At 52.6% G+C, this 22,018-nt stretch overlaps 1 protein-coding gene across 3 annotated transcripts; it reads right to left on the bottom strand.

Moving 5' to 3' along the window:
* On the bottom strand, positions 434-18,995 carry DNAJB12 (DnaJ heat shock protein family (Hsp40) member B12). 3 transcript variants are annotated; one of them, XM_005699174.3, is made up of 9 exons: positions 18,615-18,995; positions 10,991-11,171; positions 9,481-9,626; positions 7,482-7,667; positions 7,281-7,360; positions 6,095-6,204; positions 3,994-4,166; positions 3,350-3,447; positions 434-2,277 (listed from the first exon to the last, which is right to left on the bottom strand). In XM_005699174.3, the coding sequence occupies exons 1-9, from the start codon at positions 18,745-18,747 to the stop codon at positions 2,248-2,250; spliced, it is 1,137 nt and encodes a 378-aa protein (XP_005699231.2). In that variant the 5' UTR covers positions 18,748-18,995; the 3' UTR covers positions 434-2,247. The 3 variants fall into 3 exon arrangements, with proteins under 3 accessions (XP_005699231.2, XP_005699232.2, XP_005699233.2); XM_005699175.3 differs by having other exon boundaries at positions 3,296-3,447; positions 18,615-18,828; XM_005699176.3 differs by having other exon boundaries at positions 3,302-3,447; positions 18,615-18,828.

The following is a 22,018-nucleotide window of genomic DNA, read 5'->3' as shown; positions in this document are numbered from 1 at the left end:
GGTGTGGCAGGGATGGCTGGGAAGACTGCACCCAGAGATGGAAAGAAACTCCGAGAACTTTTCTCTTGTTCTGGATCCAGGGTGGGCTGGAGCTCCAGGCTGGGGAGAAGGGAGGTTCTGAATCTGCTGTGTTCACCATAGGCCTGATAGTCAGAGGGGTAAGACTAAGGGGAGGCCCGGGTTGCGCACCCTGATTAGTGCCAGGGACCCCCCTGGGTCCTGGCCTAACTGAGCTGCTTACCCTTCGTTGCGATGGAAATCAGCCCTGGAACAACACTTGTGACTGAAGTGGCTGTCAGCTGGGGTGAGGGGACGTTCCGACTAGCCACCAGACTCCTCGTGGTCTTGGCAGGACAGTGTCAGCAGCAACAGGTGCTTGTACCCCCCTTCTACCCTCCGAGCTTGGGCCCCTTGCTCAACACAGACCCACCAATCACATAATAAACATGTATTTATAGATATACAATTTCAGAATTCTAATTCAAGAAATACAGCTTCTCAGGGGATCCATCAGGATCTATGTTCTTATTGCACATGGCTCAGCCCGTCTAGGGACATCTACCGAGACCAGAGGGTTGGGGTGGTCGGGGCAGAGCACCGGGGCCACCGCAGGCAGGGCGCTCTCATCCGCATCCAGTTCTGAGCATCTCTCTGGGCTGGGGCGGCCGCTTCATCACAGGGCAGGACCTTGTTTAAAAACCATATTTGACATCTCTTAACCAAGCTTCCTTTCCCAGCAAGAATCCTACTTGTTGGGAGACTTTTAAAAAAAGAGCCAAGAGAAGCTCTGGGAGGGTGGTGACCCCCCTCCTGGCTGGCAGCTTGGTTTGGGGTAGTAAGGCTTCGGAGGATGGCAGGCTCAATTGACACACCCACCACGAGAGGAAAATTTGGGGAAAACGGTAATTCCAAAAGGCCCAGTATAAACTGTGGGAATAAATAAAACCTCCTTCCCTTCCCCTGGCAGCAAGTGCTGTTTTGAGAAAAATCCTCATTTGAAGGTGACGATAAGAAAACCTTCTGGTTCATCCTTTGTCCAAAGTGCAAGAGAAGGCCGGGTGGCATCATGTCCTTGGAGAGTAGACAGAGGTGCCCACGGTCATGGACTTTCTTCAGGATTTGGCTGCTGCCCCAGGGTCCTGGGTGCCACCTGGTTGACTCTTGGGAAAAAAGCCTTCTGAAGCCTTGGTCCATGACTTAGGAAAAACCAGTAGCAACAATGGGGCTGTGCCTGGGGGCACCTATAAGGCAAAACTCACATAGGGACTAAGCGGGGAGGTGGTCAGGCAGAACCCGATTCCCCTCTCCAATCCTGCTGTTCTCGGTGGTAGGGGGAAGGGGGCTCCTGGACGCCAGGACTAAGTGCCCACCTGAGCTGACCAAACTTACGGTGGGTGGGCTCATCCCCCTGGGCCATCTGGGGCCTCTACCATGACACAATACTGACCTGGCACCTGGCCCTAGGGGCACCTTCTTTTCCCCATGGCCTGTTCCCCTCCAGTTTAATCATAACGTTGGCAGCCTTCCAAATTCTCTACAGATTTATGCTATCATGATTACTGCTGCCATCAAAAACAGGCTGGGCTTGAGGGCAACGTTAGAAGCTGTGACCCAACTTTCCTTCTGCTGTCAGCTATGGCTAATGTCTAGCCTTTGAAGGACCAGGCTCCCTTCCCCAAACAGGCCTCATTTTCTAAATCAGGGAAGAAATCAACTCAACAACCTAACCAAATCCCTGCATAGTTTCAAAAAGTAGACTCTCTCTATATATATCTTTATATGTGCTATTTACATATAAATAGATATATACATATACACGCATCTATAAATTACATTCTATGGAGAGTTCTCTTTCCTCTTCCTCTTTATCCTTGGCCAACACTGATTGCTTCCACTGAGGTGACTGGTGGTGGCTCCTGGGAGGGGGGAGGAAAGGCAGTTGGGTGCCCCCTCCCCCAGCCCTTCCCACAGACATTTGCTGCAAGTTTTACATTCTACTTTCGTTGCCATGGTTTCTGTATCCTAGGAGAGAGCTGACGTGGAGGTGGAGCCCGAGCATTTGCCAGCCCTGGGAGGAAGGGAAGCAGCCCCGTGGCAGGTTTTCCTGTCTGTCCTAAGAGCTTTCTGCATTTACTGGGTGAGAGAGAGGGCAGTTGTGCAGCGTTCGGCCTCCAATTCCATTTTAATTTTTTTTTCTTTTTTTGTCTTTCCTTAAGTGTATAGTCCGTCACCTTGGCTCAGTGCATGTCACCAAAAATTCTCCAGGGATTTCATAGTCTGGGGAGGAGAGTGGTAACAGTTAGCCTGGCAGTTATGTGTCCCGGAGCCTGGAGCTTAGCCCCCACCGACAAGCCAAGTCCTAGGCCCTGCAGTCTGTTCCTCTCTCCCAGCGGCACCAGCGAATGGCCTCAGAGCAGAGCCTGCAGCTGAGGGGACACAGGCAGAAGAGGCAGTGGGCAGAGCACCAGCTGAAAAGGAACCTTGACCAGCTCTGCCCACACTCCTCTGGGCCTGGTCCAAGCTGTCCCCTCCAGCAAATGCTGGGAACAGAGCCTGCTGTACCCGGGGGGAAGGTGGGAGGGTGGCGCGGTGGAGCCTGCTACCACCACCTTTAATTTTTTCTCCCATTCCTCTGTGCTGAGGGCTCTCTGTTCACTGGACCCTGAACTCGTGACCTTTTGTTCCCTTCCTCAGACCACAGGTGAGATGCATGGGCGGTCAGATGCCTGCAGCTGCCAGGTGAAGAGCTGCTCAGAGTGCTTCCGATCCAGCCAGACTAGCACCAGTCTCGGGGCAGGGCCTCTCCTGCCCCCAGCCTGTCGGCTCCCTCCCATGAGCACCACATTTCTTCCTGCCTGGAAGGACAGGGCAAGAGGAAGGGCTGTCCGCTCACCCATCCCCACATGGTTCATCCCGGTGTCTGCCGGGGAATGTCGGGGGTAATACCAGGTGGCCTAGATGCCAGGGCACAGGTAACAGTCTGTAACACTTGGGAAAGGGCCCTGGGGGACCACATGGCTGGAGTAGACCAAGTGAGCCCTGGGCACCCCTCAGTTCTGGAGCCAGGGGGCAGGGTAGTGTGGCATGGAGGCACCCTGGAGGGCTGATACAGACTTCAGTTTCCCCACTCACCCCAGGGCACTCCCAGCTCTGCAGGCTGGGGTCAGGCTGAGGACAGGGAAACTGCACTGCGCGATCACTGGGCGCCCTCCCTCCCTCCTCATACCCTCCTCTGCCTCATGACCAAGACCAGAGCTGCCAGGAGTTGCCAGGCAGAGAAGGCCCTGGCTCATACTTGGACCTCGGCGGCACGGCTGGCCCAGGACTATCCATGCAGGGAGGCCTGCACCTCTGACAGTCGGCTGCAGCTTGGGGTTCCCATCTTCTGTGCTTTGTTGTACAGGTCTGTGTCACCAAAGTAGCGGGCCCGGTACAGCAAGCCTTCCTCTGCAAAGCAATGGGGCAAGTTGGGGTGTGCTTCTAAGGCTGCTACGATGTCAGAGTGGTCTGTGCAGGAGGGGAAGGGCAGTTACGGGCCCAGGGACAGGGGCAGAATCCCTTTAGGGTAGACCCCCGCTGGGGAGCAGGATAGAGGCCCCTTTTGATAGAGCACAGGTGAGGCCAGCCAAGGTGAGGACCTGTCATCCTGGGCAGACTGCCCCAGGGCCCCACAGATAGATCCAGATGTCCAATCAGCGAATGGCCAGGAGATTTGCCCCAATTTCTCTCTACATAGTTACCTATGGCAGCCAAACAACAGGCTGATTGCAGTGATTTATAGGAAGCTGGAAGAAATCCCCAGGTGGCCCCTGGCTCCTAGCCCCAGGGAAACACAGGGGTGGTAGGTGGCTTTTGGCTGGGCCATGCTGGCACAGGGCAGGGCCAGGCGCTTGGCCCACAGATCACGGGGGAGCAGCGCCTTCTTCTTCCAAGCTCTCAGGCTTTGTGCACCCCACCCCCCACCCCCACACGCACAAACACACACAAACCTACTTTGCTGCTTCTCCTTCCAACAGTTGTTTCGAAGATTGGCAATATAATCGTCTTCCACATTCCGTTCAACCATTTTGAGGCTGGAGCCTGTGTACTCCTCAGAGAACGTGTCTGCCACATAGTAGACGACGTTCAGGTGGTCAGTGACTCGCTTGTGGACGTGGCCCACCGACCTGGCCAGAAACAGACCAAGCGCAAAGTGGGCGTGGGTCCACAGACCCAAGGTATCGCTAGGGATGACTGGGGCCCCCAACAGAAGGTGCCACACAGGTCACGGGGTAGGGGCTAGAGCAGGAGCTCCCTGCTGCTCTAGAGAAAAGAAAGAGGCTCCCTCCTGTATGAGTGGCCCAGACCACGGCAAGGTGTGCCTCCAGCTCTCTGCTTACCACACTGCTGCCTGGGGCCTCTGGGGAGCAGCCCCTCTCTGGGAGGACCTGGTCAGGGAAGCAGGTTCCACCTGTGATGAATTGTGTGACCTGAGCTCCCCGTGCTTCCATTCCCTTGTTCATCCCCTAAGCCAGTCCTTGCTGAAGGCCTGCCCTCCTATCCAGGGGCTCCCAGTCCAGAGTGGAGAGGCTTAGGAACGAAATGACAGGAAGGATTCTAAGGCACTGTATCCTTCCACCTCTTGGAATCTTCGAGCTCCAACTGCAGGCTCAGGGCTTCCCAGGTGGCCCTAGTGGTAAAGAATCTGCCTGCCAATGCAGGGGACATAAGAGATGCAGGTTCAATCCTTCGGTCGGAAAGATCCCCTGGACGAGGAAATGGCAACCCACTCCAGTATTCTTGCTTGGAGAATCCCATGGAGAGAGGGGCCTGGCAGGCTATAGTCCATGGGGTTACAGAGTCAGACGTGACTGAAGTGACTTAGCATAACGCGTGCAGGCTCAGGGAAAAGCCTCTATGTGCTGATAGGAGTCAGTGGTTTGGTGAGGACAGCTTCTGTCTGCCCATTCCTGCCTCTCAGCTCTCTAGCTACAGAGAAAAAGGATGGCATCAGGCCACAGAGTGCCTGTGCTGGCTGGTGTGGGTCCAGTGGACCGACTCTGCCCCCTGCTGGCTCAGAGGGATCCTGCCAGGCTCCCAGGCTGAGCCCGGCCGCTAGGTGGGAGCACTGGGCTTCTAGCTCTATATCAGATACTTGGTCAGGTGCTGGAAATAAATGAGGGCAGCTGATGCCTTAAAAGGGCAAATAACTTGCCCAAGTTCACCATCGTGGTTGAGACCGTATATTCATTTGACAAATGTTAGCAAGCATTTCTCGGAGAAGGCAATGGCACCCCACTCCAGTACTCTTGCCTGGAAAATCCCATGGACGGCGAAGCCTGGAAGGCTGCAGTCCACGGGGTCGGTAAGGGTCGGACACGACTGAGCGACTTCACTTTCACTTTTCACTTTCATGCATTGGAGAAGGAAATGGCAACCCACTCCAGTGTTCTTGCCTGGAGAATCCCAGGGACAGGGGAGCCTGTGGGCTGCCGTCTCTGGGGTCGCACAGAGTCGGACACAACTGAAGCGACTTAGCAGCAGCAGCAGCAGCAAGCATTTCTAACGAGCCTGGCATTTTATGTGTATAACTCATTTAATTATCACAAGCAGATATTCCCATTTTGTAAGTGAGGAAACAAAGGCTCAGAGAAGTTACATAACTAGTCCAGGGTCACAGAGCTGCTTAGTTAGTAGAGGAGCTGGGATTCAAAGCGACCCTTGCTCTGACTCTAGAGCCTCTGTTCTTCTCATGGTCTCAGGGCCCTCAAGCGGAATGGAAGAACAGAGGTTCCTGTTTCGAGGCCAGCAGTAAGATGGGGAGAGTGTCATGAAACCTGTGAAACCACACCCAAAACGGTGTGCACGCACAGCGTTCTAGGGAAAAGAGCCGCAGGTTTCACTGCGTTTTCTTAGGAGACTATGATCCTAAAAAGATCAAGAACCTCAGCTTAACAAGGTCTGTTTTCTTGATTCTAAGCAGCTTCTGCAATTTGATCAGGCACCTGCTGGAAGAGGATGGGAAGGCCCCTGGTGGGGGCTAAGACTCCAAAGCTCCCGCCCCACCCCACCGTGTACCCACGACCCTGGACTCACCCCAGCGGCAGGTACTCACGGTCTTAGGCTCAGACTGTAGGGTGGACTGGACACCATAAGCTGGCTGAGAGCTGACACGAGGATCAGGATGAGGATGGGCATCAGCTGGACAAATACCCCCAGCCCACCCTGGAGGGAAGAGCCAATGGTCACCCAGGCTGAACCTGGTGGGGCGAAACGCTGGCAGCAAGCGCCAGAGTAGGGCCCAGGTGGTGGGAGCCTGTGCAGACAGGCCTCGATGCCTCTCTCCCAGTCCCTCCCATGGGCCCCCAAATACAGAAACCCCTCTACCTGCCAGTTTCCCCAAATAAAAACAAAGCAGCAACTGGGGTTAAACACTGGGGTGGGAGGTGCGTATATGTATTTACTTGTGAGAGAATACAAAAAAAAGACGAGCAAAAGTGTCTGCCTTCAGAGGAATGGGAGGCAGGGCTTGAAGGAGGCTTTCTCTATATCTGCCTTTCTGAATTCTGAACCCTATGACTGTATTACCAATTTAAAAGTTGCCAGTTGAGAAATTATAAAATAAATTTGTTCAGTGTGTGATAATTTGTGATTTCAAAAAACTTCTGTATGTTAAATACACACAAAATAAAAGTTTAAAAAATGAATAAACAAAAACAGAAGGCCACATTATCAGAGCAAAAGAGAACCCTCTGCCTGGTATAATTTTAAATATTCTGCAACTGTCCACAGTATTTTAATCTTAGCTAACTGCTGTAATTTCAGTCAGCCACCTGTTCTTATAATCTGTGGCACTCAAAGGATGTTTGACGCATTGTCTTGTTACAGCTCTTTTATACATTTTTAAAGAATACTGAAGAGAAGCAAGAAGACCCACCCTTATGTTGTCATCCTTCACAATTCTCTTGTGAAATTTAACCTTCCATTGCTTGGTAAAATATCATTTTACCTTAAGAACATATAGACCTCACGAAGGCCGTTAACACTGGAACCTGCCTGGAAGTAGGGAGGTTTCTGCATTCCATTTCCCAGCAGAGGCCATCACACCCAACTCCCGCTGTGGGTGCTGTGGAGTGTGGCTCCCTCTGGTGTCCTTTAGTGGAATGGCAATGGGGGGACTGAGTTAGCTCCCTGGCTGAGTTGTGGGGTACTGCTGTCGCAGGATAGCAAGGTACTCCCCACTCCAGGCCTCACCCCCTTGGGTGAGGCACTCTCCCCATACCCATCCCTTCCTCACTCACATCACCCTGGTTCTCCCTGCGGTCCTGCCTTTGATGGTACGTGTAGCGCATGCGGCCATTGCTGTAGACGTGGACGTTACCTGGGGGTCAGAGGGACTGAGTCAGGAGTGGGGCTGCTGGGAAGGGGAGCGAGGCTGGCATCCCATGTCCCACCATCACCACCAGGGAGGCCTGGACGTGGGGGAGAGCAGGGAAACTTACTAGATGGAAAGCCACCACCAAAAAACATGTTAAAGAGGTCTTCAGGGGAGATGTCGGCCTCAAAGCCGCGGTGGAAGTCCGCATGCCCGTGGCCGTGCCGGGCGGCCTGGCCCTTGTCATCACCGAACTGGTCATACTGCTTCCTTTTCTCTGGGTTGCTAAGTACCGCATATGCTGTGCCGATGGCTAGAAGCAAGAAAGGAGGCAGAAAGGTGAGGTCCAGGGATGCTGGGGGGCAGGCCCATGGTGGCCAAGTGCTCACTTCCTTCAGGTGTTCAAGTGGTGCTCTAAGGTGTGGAGGGTGGGGTGGGAGCAGGGATGCTGGAACACCTCTGAATGAATCGGGGCAGCCTGGACTGGGTGGAGTCCTCACTCTCCACCACATGATGATGGTCCACTTTTTTCTATCGATCAGGTCCTTTATGGGCATTCCCCTACTTACTCCTAAGAACTCATCTCCATTTTACCAATGAGAAAACTGAGGCTCAGGGCGGTTAGGTGTAAGCTCACACAGGTCTGATGCTACAGAGCCAGGATCAAACCCAGGTGAGTCTTGCTTCAGGTCTGCTCTCTGACTTTATGAAAACCACCAGAATACCTCCTCCTCATTCCTTTCTCCTGGGGTGTCTGGTGGGATGGGGCATCCGTTCTGGAGGGTATGTAATCTTCAAGTCACCACAGCACAACACAAGGGCGAACAAACACCAGACGTGCTACTGTAAACCGGAGAGCAGGAACTGCCAGGAGGGGCCAGGTCCCCAGGCACTAGAGACTCCACTGCTGGTGGTGTGGCCTGGGCGAGCCTTCTCTTCCCTGGGGTCCAGGTCCCAGCTGCGGTTCCTCGGCCCGGCCCCCATTAGAGCTCCTGGGGGTGGGGAAGCCTGTGCCTGGAAGGCCCCAGCTCTGAGCCCTCCTAAGTCTCTCCTCCTCCTCCAGCGGCCCACACCCTCAAGGCAGCAGGTCAAAGCTGCCTCTGCTTCATGGCGTGCAACCCCTTGAGAATGAGAATGCCTCTCCTCCTTCCACTGTGACAGGGCCCCGAGGCCAGGGCTGGAGAAACGTTAACCCCAGCCACCTTGCCTCCTCATTCCTTTCTCCTCCTGCCCCGGGGTTGGCGGACAGGCAGTGGGGGAAGATGCCTGCAGACTGCCCCACTGGGCACCAACCCTGAGCAGCCTGGATGGAGCACCTGCGGTGGCCCCGAGAGAGGCACACGGGGTCTTGGGGGTCTGTTCTGTGCGGGCTCCCCACCTGGCGATGGTCACAGCCCTGGTACAGCACAGCACCCTGCCTGAGCCGGAGAAGGGGGCCAGTCACCACACCCCAGAGGGAGGTGAGCCTAAGACCATGAAGGTCCCGTGGAGGACAGACGTGTGAGAGAAGAGAAGGGATCTCTGTGGAACTGCAGGCCTAGCAACTCAGCACTGGCACAGAGCCGGCCTGTGTGCCTCATGTGTTCAATGAAAATATCGATTCAAGGGCAGCTTATGTTTTCAGCCAGAACTGAAGCCCCCTCCCCAGAAATAACAGGCCCTGAGTCCAGAGAGACTGCCATGTCCCCTATTGGAGGTGAGCGCTTGTGCGTGGTGTGTGTGTGGGGGTGTGTGTGTCGGGGTGTGTAGAGATGGGTGGGTTGGCTGCGGCTGCTGGTCTGAGGAGGCCACCCAGCTTCTCAGAACAGGGAAACAATTTTCAAGCTCCCAGGATATGGAAGTGACACAGGTGGGTCAGGAGGCCTCCTTCAGCCCCTCCATCAGCATGGGACCTTGGCAAAGGCACTGGTTCTCAGCTCCAGCGCTGTAACTGCAGGGAGGGAGGGGGAAGGAGAGACAGGAGCAGTGCCAACTGCACTCTGAGACTGCGGGGTGGAGGCGACCACAGGGCCTTCTTCCCAAAAGCACCTCCTGAGCTGGGAGGACTTGGGTCCAAGGCAGCTTCCAGGAAAAGCCCCTCCTTCCCTCCCAAGGATAGGAGATCAGAACACCCAAACACAGCTTACCTTTGAAAGCTTCAGTGGCACCAGGCGCATGGTTCTTGTCGGGGTGGAATTTGAGGGCTAGTTTGCGGTAGGCCTTCTTCAGGTCCTCATCTGAGGCCCCTCTGCTCACCCCCAGGATCTCGTAGTAATCTTTACACTGCTTGACCCTGGAGGAGGAGGGAGTAGAATCTGGCTAGGGAGCTCTCGTGGGCCCAGGCTGGGAAGGGAGGTGGCTGATGAAAGAGCAGTGTGGGCGTCCAGCTCGGAACAGGCTGGGGGACCAGCAGGACAGGCCCAGCGGAGACAGCAAGAATATATTTAGGACTTAAGAGGGGGCAGCTGCTGTTTCTGCTAGGCCAGGAACCATTTCCCTGAGCTAACAACAGCACCCTTGCTGCAGGCACCTAGGAAGGACTGTCAGTCAGGGGCCTCTGGCCCAAGGGCAGGTATGCCCCGGGTTGGGCAGCTCTGCCATCCTGGCAATCCAAAGCTGAGGGGCAAACAGGCCAGATGTGGAAGGTGTCTGTCCACCCATCATAGGGCTCTGAAGAGACGCTGTTTCTCTGCCTCTAATTTTTACTCCTGGGGTCCCTGGAGACTCCCTGATTCTCGGCCCACAGTCAGTCTCTCTCTCTTTCTAGTGCTTATTTTTATTCGGCTGCCCTGGGTCTCAGGCACAGCATTTGAATTCCTAGTTGTAGTATGTCGGGTCCAGTTCTCTGATCAGGGGTCGAACCTGGGCCCCAGTATTGGGAGCGTGGAGTCTTAGCCACAGGACCACCAGGAAAATTCCCATCACCAGTTCCTATTGCCTACAACCCATGGGCTTGTCTGGTCAAAGTCCTGTCTGGTCAGAAAGATGTCAATTCAGCAAATACTTTTATGGGAAACTATCATCACACTGGGTCTCACACAGGCCTGAAGCTTGACAACATCTTCACTAGCAGCCAGGACCATGGGGGAGTGACCGCAGAGGGACTCCCAAGGCTAGCTGGTGGGGAGGCCTCTGGAGAAATGTGAGCAGGAGTATCTAATCCTGAGCAGCCGTGGCTGGGTTGTCTCGGCCTGGTGTGAGCTGCTCTGTGCTGAGCCTGCCCAAGCCTTGGAGGGATAACGCCCCCTGTCTCCACCCTACCCCGCACAGGCTCTGATCTGAAAGGGTCTTTGTTGGGGGCAGGAGTGTGGGTTGGGGGAGTATCTGGAGGGGAGAGCAGGCCTCATCTCTGACAAATGGGGCTGTGTAAGAGGCCCGGGATCTGCCGGCCTGTGGCTGAGGAGGCCGGCAGCATCAGCGGTTTCCAGCTTTGCTGTGGGCTGCAGGGGCAGCAGGGGACAGCAGGGCCCCAAGGCCCACACTAGACTCCAGGGCCTCATGGGAAATAGGAGAGGGCCTTGTGAGCCCGGCTTCTGAGCATCCTCCAGCCTCAAGGTCCTCCCAAGCGAGGTGGACGATGGGCGGCAGGAAGCCTCCTCTAGATGTGAAAATGTCCCAAGCCCCAGGCTCTGGCCCTCCCCCTGCCCAGTCATCTACCTTTTCACGGCTGCTACTTGCTCGGCGGTGTAGCCTTTGGTGCTCTCTCCTCCTCCCGCCTCACCGTTGGCTGAGGGCGCATTGGCCCCAGCTGCTTTCCTATGGGTCGCGTGAGTTGCCTCTGTGGGTTGGGGTTGGTCACCGGCAGGCTGTGGTTTCTGGTTGAGGGACTCGATCAGGGCTGTGCAAAAAGCAAGACAACTGTTCAGGGTTCCTGCTCCAGCAACGGCTGAGGGCCTGCCTGGCCCTGGGAGATCCCAGGACCCCTGCACCCCACTCACTCTTCTTCCCAACATAGCTTGATCCTTTCCTGACTTGGGCCTGAGGGCCTAAGGGGCTAATCACTTGCTCTCTGAGGAGCCACAGTTCTGAGGGTAAACCCAGCACAGAAATAAACTATTAATCTTTTAGGTTTTTAAAATCCCAAAGTAATGTGTGTAACAGCCACCCTCTGTTGAGTGCCAAGATGGGCAAAGTGCTCTGTAAGGGAGCTCCACTTGGCATGACCATCAGAGTCAGCAGGGACTGGGAGGAAGGCCTCCTCCCGCTCAGCTATGGAGAGGACAGGGAGCAGTGATGCTGCCCCAGGGGGCAGGGGTGTGTGGGGCTCAGGACACACATCTGCTGTGCTCATGGCTTGCTACTGTTTACCTTCTTCAAACAGCTGGCCACGCCCAATGTCCTGCTTCAGCGTTCACAGTCTATACAGGGCATTAGCGGTCATGCTCAGAGAGGCTCACAGATATCCAAACACAAGTCCTTGGTGCCTTTTGATTCAATGAGGAAAGGCCCATGTCTCTGGGAGGAGTCCCCTGTGCCCACTCATTACAGGCCCAAAGCCAGCTCTGAGCCCCTGAGTCATGTCTGGGGAACAGCACCCTGGGAATCCAGGCATCTGGGCCACTGCAGGGACCCGGGACCCCTCCGTGCAGAGGAGGGGCAGCAGTGCAGCCTGGCTGGTCCCCAGCTTCCTTCAAATATGCCAGGTGTTTGCTGGGCTCCAGGCACTATGATGCATGTGGGCCTGGAGGAGGCCCAGAGCTGGGCTCCAGGGAGCCGAGCACTGGGGCTCGAGTGGCCCACTGTATCCTGAGCCACAGCCACCGCTGTGCTACTTGAACACTTGCATGTTCTGAGTCAGAAGCTGGGAGATACAAACACAGAGGCTGACAGGTGAGCTGGCCCTGCATGAGGGGGTGGAGGGACTCCTGCAGCAAAGCCCAAGAGGGTGCTCGGAGGGAAGCCACAGAGGTGAGCGCTCAGCGTGAGTCAGCAGCCTAGACACGGAGCTCTGCATGTATTCGCTCATTTAATCTTTTTTTAAAAATTAATGATTTATTTTTTGGCTGCGCCGGGTCTTCGTTGCTGCACGCAGGCTTTCTCCAGTTGCAGCGCGGGGCTCCTCCCTAGCTGTGGTGCTCGGGCTTCTCATCGTGGTGGCTTCTCTTGTTGCGGAGCACAGGCTCTAGACACGCAGGCTGCAGCAGCTGCAGCACCAGGCTCAGGAGCCGTGGCGCGCCGGCTCTAGGGCGGGGGCTCAGCAGCTGTGGCGCCTGGGCTTAGCTGCTCTGCAGCATGTGGGATCTGCCTCAGCCAGGGATGGAACCTCTGTCCCCCACACTGGCAGGCAGATTCCTATCTACTGCGCCACCAGGGAAGTCCTCACCCGTTTAATCTTGACAGTGGCCTCGGAGCTGGGTCTCATCACTCTCATCCCTGTTATAAGGGAGGAGCTGTGTTTGATCACCTTGCCCATGGCTACACAAGGTGAGTGGCAGCACTCGAGTTCCAGGATGTCCAGCTCCGGAAACCATGCTCTTGACTACTCTGCCATCCCAGACCACATGAGCCTGGTAGGAGAAGCCCCTTCCAGCCATGTTGTTCTGAGAAAGAAGTGCATTCCCAAAGACCCAGGCTTTGAATCTCAGTTCAGCCTAACACTCCGACCTCTGGTGGATTGGTGAAACTTCTCTGAATTTCTGTTTCCTCACAGTACGTGTGTGAGTGTGTGTGCTCAGCCGCGTCCAACTCTCTTGACCACATGACCCCACCGCCAGTCTCCTCTGGCTCCTCTGCCCATGGAATTTTCCAGGCAAGAATAGTGGAGTGGGTTGGCATGTCCTCCTGCAGGGATCTCCCCACGCAGTAGATGAGGATAAAATGAGACGTGGAACTAGCTGGCACAGACACTGACATACAGTAAAAGTTCAAAATGAGGAGCTGCTAATACTGTGACCTGGGCTGATGAGCTGGCTGGCCAGGGAGGTGAGGTGACTGAGGTGGGGGGTGGGCAGGGCACTCCACATCTTGGGGAGCCAAAGTCTCAGCACCCAGTAGGCTCTGGACTCAGCTATAACCATGAGATGTCAAGCCATCCCAGGCTCCAGTTTTACGCTGGGTACCAAGGAAATGGCAAAAGTAGAAACCAACAAAGTGATTCTGATCAAGACAGGACTGTCACTCCCAGACCCTGAATGCCAAACCCTCTCAGTGGCCCGTTCTCTCTTCTCCCAGCTGGTTTCCTAAGGCTTTTAAAGAGGCTGTTTATTTTGATTTCTCTGGAAGCCTCAGGGGTCCAGGCTGATGCCCTCAGGAAAATATGACTGGCCATTCAGTTACTGTAGATACACAGCAGCATCAGCCAGGAAGTGGGATGGACTCTCTCTGGTACCTTTCAGGGAAGATTCTGGAAGATTTTTTAGACAGTTATGTGGAATCAGCCCTTCTAATTTCCCTACACTGCACAAAGACAACGCAAAGGGGAACGAATGTGCTCTGGGTCACAGAGAAGATTGCTGTTTGAGGTGGCAATTCAAGATTTCTGGGTGCTAACAATTAAGACTTTCTTGTGGCCAGGACAACCCCTCCACCAGCCCCTGGATATGACTGCCCCATGCTGTCTCACTGTTACACCCATCACAGCACAGCTCCTGGGAAGCAAAATCACAGAATAGTGGGCAACAGAATAGCTTAATGTGGTGATGGAGTTAGACAGACAGGGTTGGGTTCAAATCCCAACTCTGCCCCTTCTCAGAAAAGCTGGCAGACAGAAAGAAGGGAAACTGGAGGAAGAGGCCAAAGCTGGGGTGGGAGGAGGAGCCACTGAGGTGGAGGTGAGACCATCTGTACAGACAAAGCTACTAGAGGAGACCCCTCCTCAAACCCAGACTGGAGATCAGACTGCCCGCTTCAAACCTGGCCCTGCTGCTCGACAGCAGTGTTTCCTTGGACAAGTCAACTTAGCTTCTCCATGTGAACCTGGGTCTCCCTCAAGACAGCTGAAACAGTAAATGAGTGAATGCCTCCAAAGCACTGAGCACTGCCTCCAGCAAACACTGTGTCACCGCGAACACATCCTCTCCAGGCTCTCTAGGTACCTACAGTGCTCAAAGTAGTCAGGAGATGGAGGTCAGATTAGAGGAAGAGCCTGGGAGCGGGGCTGCACAGTCTGGATCCTTTGCTAATTAGCCACGTGGCCTTGTCAAGTTACCTAATTCCTCAGTGAAGACACAGTCCCTGCCCTCACAGGCTTGTTCAGGGGGGTAAAGAAGATTCAATAAAACAAGATAAATGGAAGGACTGAGTGCACAACAGGGTACACAAAGGCTGACCAACTTGAACAGACAGCTCCACACTCTGGACCTTGCCAGTCTTAAAACACCCCCCACTCCCAGACCCTGAATGCCACACCCTCTGAGTGGCCCGTCCTCTCTTCTCCCAGCTGAAACAGTAAATGAGTGAGCTAGCGTGTGCTGGCCTCCCCGACTGAGCCTGAACCCCAGAGCCGGCACCACCCAGAACCTTGGGCAGCCTCTGCATGGACCCGGAGTCTGGGACTTCCTGACATCTCTTGGTTACAACTCAGTCCACAGCCTGCTGAGTGTTGAGACTTTACCTTCTGAAGCCCTGGCGCCTCCCAGCCCCCAACCTTGGGTCCCCTCACCTCCCTGGCTGGCCTGCTCCCGGGGCTAGCCGGTTCATGAGCCCAGATCAGGACATTAGCGGCTATTCATTTTGAACCTCGTCAGTCTGTGCCAGGTGCTTCACAGAAGCTGAGGCAGCCGAGCTGTCCTCCATGGCTAACCTTCACTCTGGATGCTGGAAACACACAGGCCTGTAGATGTTCTTAACAGCTCCCAGGAAAACGCAGTGCCTTCCACCACTGTCGCTAAGCCCAAGGCGAAGCCACTGCTTACCAGGCTGCAGGACTGGATATAAACTCTCAGAAAGGGACCGACTGGCTCCATTCCCCTGCCCTGTGACTCCTCACCTCAGGGCCCCACCCCTGCTCCAGAGCACATCAGTCCAGCCCCTGGTGCCTCCCTATCCCACCTCCTGCAGCAGAGTTTCAAGTCCTCTTGGACCATTTCACTGTGAGGTCCTTGGACTCTTCAAGATTTCTCTGAGCCTCCTCTCACTCCTAACCTTTCCCTGTCTGTCCTTCCACGTCTCCAAGACCAATCCTCCTCTGATGCTCTTGATTCTCTGCCTTTCATTTCTTGACTTGCCCTTTTCCCATGTGGCCTCTGCAGCAACTGACAGTGCTGCTCACCAGCTCCTTGACACAGGGCTCCATGGCTACCTGGCCACTGCTCCCTCCCGGGACTGCCTCTTCTGCTGTTGCTCCATCTCACCTCTTGCTTCCTGTCTCTCCCCATTGGCTACGGGCAGATGGGGCAATGACTGTGCCTGCAGTAACCTCTGCTACACGTTCACACTTTCCCACAGTGACCTCAGCCAGGCACGACTCCAGTGAGCTCCATCCAACTGATGACGAGACTCTCAGCTGGAACTGGGAGCTCTTTCCTGAGCTCCAACCTGACAGCTTACTTGGAACATCCCACCAGCACCTTGCACTCTGCCCACCCATATTCTTTAGCTTGGTTTCTTCCTGATCACATAGGGTTGGATTCTGAGTCCCCATTTCTCCTCAGTATCCTTCTTACAGAAGCCTCAGCACCTCTCCTCCAGTGAATTTATTCTGATCCATGCTGCCTTACCTTAGGCCTTTGTAACTCCTAACCCACGCCACGCAATTGCCTCCCAACTGATTTCTGCCTTGAGTCTCTCTTCCCACTCAATAACCCTATATGTTGTTTTAAGATCAGTACCCTATCTTCCACCTGCTATCAAAAACTTCAGTCATTTTTCCACTAACTACAGAATAAAGTGAAAATATCCGGGTATGGCAGCAAAGGATTCCCCCAGTCTGGTCCCATCCTATTTTCAACTATAGTCCCTTCCATACTCAAATTACCACCTCCACGGCCTCCACATCTTGTTACACTCAGTCTCTTTCCCCACATCTCTTACAACTTCCAGCCTCTATATTTTTCCCCCCACATGCCTTTCTCAAGCCCCCTACTCTCCTCTGAAGTGCAGTTAAAATGCGGCCTCTTATCTTACTACCTGAAGCCTTCCCTCACTGTGATCTACCATCATTTTCACATCCCTGTCATGAGACTACTTATAATTTACTCTCCATGCTTCCTACCCCCAAGACTCCCCTCCACCTCGTGAAGGGCAGGGACTGAATTTTTCACATTTGCCCAGAGGTTCTCAGCATCTAACACTGGGTTTCATTTCTGTTTAATCACAGCTCCCGTTTCACAGTTTGCACTATCATCTTTTCTGTAACTGTCTCCTTCACTAGATGTAAGCTCCTTAAGGTGAATGATCACCTCCTACCAATCCTTCTATAACCACTTAGCACCAAGCAGAGACTCGGCAAACAAAAACAAAGAAGTCTTTGCATTAAATGAGTATGTGGAATGAGTTCAAACTTTAAACATCGAGTGCAGACAACTACCTAGTATTTTTTAACCAAGGTTTCCCTATCTCAAGCCTAAACCACCCCTACATCCTTGTCAGCTCAGTGCAGGGCTGCAAATGGCACAAGGTAAAGTTTAGAGAAAGCTGAGAGGCATCTACCCTTTCCAGAATAATATGAATGTGACAAATATGCAGCAGGTCACGCCTCTGCCTGAGCAGATTCCAGTACTTGTGCCCCAGGAAGGACACCATCCAAGCACTTGAAGTGTACCAGGGGGCCCTGGTAACAGAAGAGTTCCACAGGCCATGCTGTTACCATCCATTCTTGGCTGCCTGTTTCTGAACCTCCAGAAGTACTAGAGTCAGTCCGGGAGCGGCCCTCGTGCCCCCTTATACAGAGCGCCCTCCTACAGAGTGTGATTTCACAGAAAAGTTCCTTGAGCAGGTTACCTCAGGAGCTGTGGAAAATAGAGACTGAACCTCTCTCTAAAGCAAACAGGCCAAACCTGCAGAGTCAGGAGGGAGAGAAACTCAGGCATTCTAGACTGCCTCTTCCACCACTACTCCCCTTTCTCAGTTTCATAATGTGGGCATGAAGGGTTAGAAAGCTAACTGCTGCTGTTCAGTTTCATTTTATTCCTTAGCAAACATGTAAAGACTCACAAAACTTTCCAATTTCTAGCTGTGTAACCTTGGACAAGTCCCTAGCCTCTGAGGTATTTCCTTATCTACAGAACAAAGATAATGATCTGGTCTGCCTCCCTGACAGGGCAGGTTCAAGAGAAAAAATGTACTGAAAGAGCTGTCTAAACTGAAAAGCCCTTTTGGGTATGATTGTTATTCACATTATCTGTGCCAGCCCTCCAATTTTCCAGTTGAGGAAACCCAAGCTCAGAAAGATCACAGCGTAGCAGTTAGGATGAAAACTCCCATCTTCTGAGTACCTGCTGTCGGCCAGTTTACTTAGTGGTAATTGCAGGTACAAACTTTGTATTTTTAATGAACTACCTCTTTCTCTCCTCCAGCGTGTGAAGAAAAATCCCGAAGAAGACGTAGGTTAAAGAAAACAAAAAAAAAGGCTTCCTGGATAGAGTGAGTAGTACAGACAGCCTCACTGTTCCCTCTCTGGTTTGGAAACAGTCCAGGGCTGCCTAGCAGCCTGGTGCTGTCCAGCCGCTCGTATGCCCGCCCACTGACGGACTCTCGGGGGCGAGGGTAGGTGGGAGTGGTGGAGGCCATCGCTCTGAATCTCGCAAGCGGGAGAAGAGGCTCCAGGAGGGAGTGAGGGGGTGTGTGGAATGGGAAAAAGGCAGGTTCTAGTCTGGTGAGGGTGGTCCTTGACCCTAGCCCGGAGACATGCCAGGGAGTGAACATACGGAGATGACTTTTCAGGCCGTCCGAAGGTCAGAAGTCCTCTTTCTTTCTCTAGAACTTATTTCTTCCTTCAGAGGAGTTATGTTTATTTTCCTAAACTATAATATTTCCCAGGCCGGCAATGGCCCTGGGCCACCGAATGGCCCCTTGGGAAAAGTAGTTCGATTTCGCTTCCATATAAGTTCCTTTCGCCCCATCTGTCAGAGCCTCTCATTCTTGGGAACTCCAAATCTCAGAGGGTTCCGCAAGCACCTGGAAAGCTAAAGCCACCGTTGCCCCTGTCACCAAGTGTCCAGTATCCCGGAGAGGGGTGGGAGCCAAAGACTACACCTCCCGAAGGCCACCGCGCGTCTCAGTGCGCAGGCGTAGCCGCGCCTCGCCACCCCTCCCCCTCCTCCAACTGCTCCCGTCGGTCCGTTCCCGTATTCCCCCCATCAGTTCTAATGTCCCCTCAGTGTCTCCGGCATCCTACACTCACAGCGAACTCGCGGCGTCGGGTACAGCCGCTGCGCCTTCTCCAGGAAGCGGAGCGCTCGGTCCGGCTGGTTGCTCTGGATGGCCTTAAGGGCGATGCTAATACAGCGCTCGGCTTCATCCTTGTTGGATTCCATGGCGGAACCAGAGCGCGGAACCAGGGAGGGGGAGGCCGGGCGAGCGAAGGGCTGCGCCAGCAGCCGGCGCGTCTAGGGGCAGGCGGTCGCAGGGTGATGACATAAACCCTCCGCCCCTCCTTCCCTGGGGTTTGAGCGAGGGCGGAAGCGCTACCGTATGTCTTCTAAGAGCGGGAAGTCTGAGAGAGGCCCTAATGGTTGTAAGCTCACATTCAAGCGGTCATATGCCGAGGTCTTAAAGTTGTATGGAGAAGGAAATGGCACCCCACTCCAGTACTCTTGCCTGGAAAATCCCATGGACGGAGGAGCCTGGTAGGCTACAGTCCGTGGGGTCACAAAGAGTCGGACACGACTGAGTGACTTCACTTCACTAAAGTTTTGTATGTTCGCAAGTTCTTGGTAGTAACTCTATGCATTTGAGACGAAGGTTTCTTATTTAGTCATTCGATAGATATTTGGGTACCCGCTATTTGCCAGGTTAGATATATAGTAGAAAACAAAAGCCCTTGCCCTCATGAGCCTACATTCTAGTGTGTGTAGTGGGGGTGGGGAGATGTCAGATAAAGAGATAGACTCAAATAGTGACAAATGCTAAGAAGGAAAAAAAAAGATAAAGAAGTAAAGGGATTGAGAGTGGATGGTGCTATTTTAAATAACCTGATAGGAGAAAGCTTTCAGAAGCTGTAATTTTAATAGAAATCTGAATTCAGGAGAGAGAGCAGATAATTCAGATGTGACTACCTGGAAGAAAGGTGGTCCAGGCAGAAGGAAGAGCAAATACAGACTCTGAAAGGAGAATTTTCTTGATGAATTATTACAGATCAACAAGGAGCATATAGAATTCCACTGTACTGTGGAATCCAGTTCTGTCAGATTTTCACATATCTGATCAATCCAGGGAAAGCAGTCTTACTAATGTTACTAATGACCTGCATTGGCAAATCCATCAGTCATCTCTCAGTCCTTCTATTATGTGGCCTCCCCAGCGAGATTTGCTAAGAGTCTTACCACAGATAAGGGTTAGGAGGCTACTACTATAATCCATAAATGCTGGGCTGGATGAAGCACAAGCTGGAATCATGTTGCTGGGAGAAATATCAAATAACCTCAGATATGCAGATGACACCACCCTTGTGGCAGAAAGTGAAGAACTAAAGAGTCTCTTGATGAAAGTGAAAGAAGAGATTGAAAAAGTTGGCTTAAAGCTCAACATTTAGAAAACAAATATCATGGCATCCAGTCCCATCACTTCATGGCAAATAGATGGAGAAACAGTGGAAACAGTGGCTGACTTTATTTTTGGGGGCTCCAAAATCACTGCAGATGGTGACTGCAGCCATGAAATTAAAAGACGCTTACTCCTTGGAAGAAAAGCTATGACCAACCTAGAAAGCATATTAAAAAGCAGAGACATTACTTTGCCAACAAAGGTCCATCTAGTCAAGGCTATGGTTTTTCCAGTAGTCATGTATGGATGTGAGAGTTGGACTATAAAGAAAGCTGACCGGTGAAGAATTGATGCTTTTGAACTGTGGTGTTGGAGAAGACTCTTGAGAGTCCCTTGGACTGCAAGGAGATCCAACCAGTCCATCCTAAAGGAAATCAGTCCTGAATGTTCATTGGAAGGACTGATGTTGAAGCTGCAACTCCAATACTTTGGTCACCTGATACAAAGAGCTGACTCATTTGGAAAGACCCTGATGCTGGGAAAGATTGGGTGAGAGGAGAAAGGGACGACAGAGGATGAGATGGTTGGATGGCATCACTGACTCGATGGACATGAGTTTGAGTAAGCTCTGGGAGTTGGTGATGGACAGGGAGGTCTGGCGTGCTGAGATTCATGGGGTGGCAAAGAGTTGGACATGACTGAGTGACTGAACTGAACTGAACTATAATCCAGGTGAGAATTAATAGTATCTTGGGATAAAGGCGGTGGTGGAGGTGGTGAGAAGTAGTCAAATTCTGGATATATTTTGAAGGCAATCAAAATTATTTTTCTAATGGACTGGATTTGGAATGTGAGAGAAAGAAAGAAGTCAAGGATGATTCCAAGATTTTGCCCTGAGTATGTGGGAGAACTGTTTCCATTTACTGAAACTGGGAGAAGTTCATGAGAGGAGCAGTTTGGTAGGAGGAATATTAGATGTCTGATTTAGGGTGGTTTAAGTTCGTGATATCTTTTGGAGTCAAGTGGAGATGTAGAGTAGGGGGTACATATATACCCCCTGTATATATGTAGGGTTTAGGGATGAAGATGGGACTGGAAATATAGTTTTTGAAGTTATCAACGTAAGCAGCAGGACACAACTTTTCAAAGAATGACATAGCCCAAGGACACAACATAAACTGATTAGAATCAAATGGGACCAAAGATGGTAGACAAGACTAGACCTTGATCCTGAATCAGCAAGTGAAATGACACAACCAGAGGTGCCATGACAGTTCCAAGTCACTAAGACCAAGGAGTGGGCGGTGGCCCAAATCCAGGAAGTCTCTGCCCCATCCCCCAAATAGTTGGAATAGTCCTCCCACTCATTAGCATATGAAATTACCCAGCCTATAAAAACTAACTATGCCACATTTCACAGCCACTGGATTCACCCTCTGTGATGGCCCAGACTCTGTGGAGTGTGCTTCTCTCTGTTTCTGAATAAATCCACTTCTTACCTATCACTATGTCTCTCACTGAATTCTTTCTGCAATGAGACATCAAGAACCTGAGCTTCATTATGACCTGAAACCAGGTACTGTGAGTTTTGGCTGGGTTCGGGTCCCAGTCATGTGGGTTCGAGTCCCAATCTGAGGTAAATGGTTTCAAAATGACATTTAAAGTTTCAAGACTAGGTAGACAAAGACATATAAATAGTATTTAAAGCCATGGAACTAAATGCACCTAGAAAGTGACGGTAGAGAGGGTAGAGCCCTTTACCAGGCCCGTATGCAGACGTCTGGAAGAGAAGAGAAGTAACTCATAAGGTAAAATTACTTTCTTTTAACAAAAGTTTCAAGGGGGGGGGAGCAAATTCCAGAAAACCATGTAGACCAATCACTGTGAGGACTGTGAAATGACCAGCGGATTTTACAAGGTGGAGGTTGAGGGTGACCTTGACCTTCTTGCTGTCAGTGGATGGTAGTGGTAAAAGGTCTGTCAGGAATGAATTTAGGGAGGGAGAGTGAGGAAGAAATGGATGAAGAATGGGAATGTAAGGAAGAATAAGGAGAAGTTTTGGCCATACCTTTGGCATGAAGGATCTCAGTTCCCTGGCCAGTG

Source organism: Capra hircus, chromosome 28 (assembly GCF_001704415.2).
Source record: "Capra hircus breed San Clemente chromosome 28, ASM170441v1, whole genome shotgun sequence".
NCBI lineage: Eukaryota > Metazoa > Chordata > Mammalia > Artiodactyla > Bovidae > Capra > Capra hircus.
The sequence above is the reverse complement of the archived record's forward strand: the minus strand, read 5'-3'. Positions and strand labels throughout refer to the sequence as shown.

Excerpts from the sequence above, each read along its gene's own strand:
- DNAJB12 (XM_005699174.3), bottom strand. The coding sequence starts at position 18,747 with ATGGAATCCAACAAGGATGAAGCCGAGCGCTGTATTAGCATCGCCCTT. Across the intron at positions 6,205-7,280 it reads GCAGGGAGAACCAGGGTGAT|GGTGGGCTGGGGGTATTTGT; the intron begins GTGAGTGAGGAA and ends TCTTCCCTCCAG. Across the intron at positions 3,448-3,993 it reads TTGGAAGGAGAAGCAGCAAA|AGGAAGGCTTGCTGTACCGG; the intron begins GTAGGTTTGTGT and ends ATTGCTTTGCAG.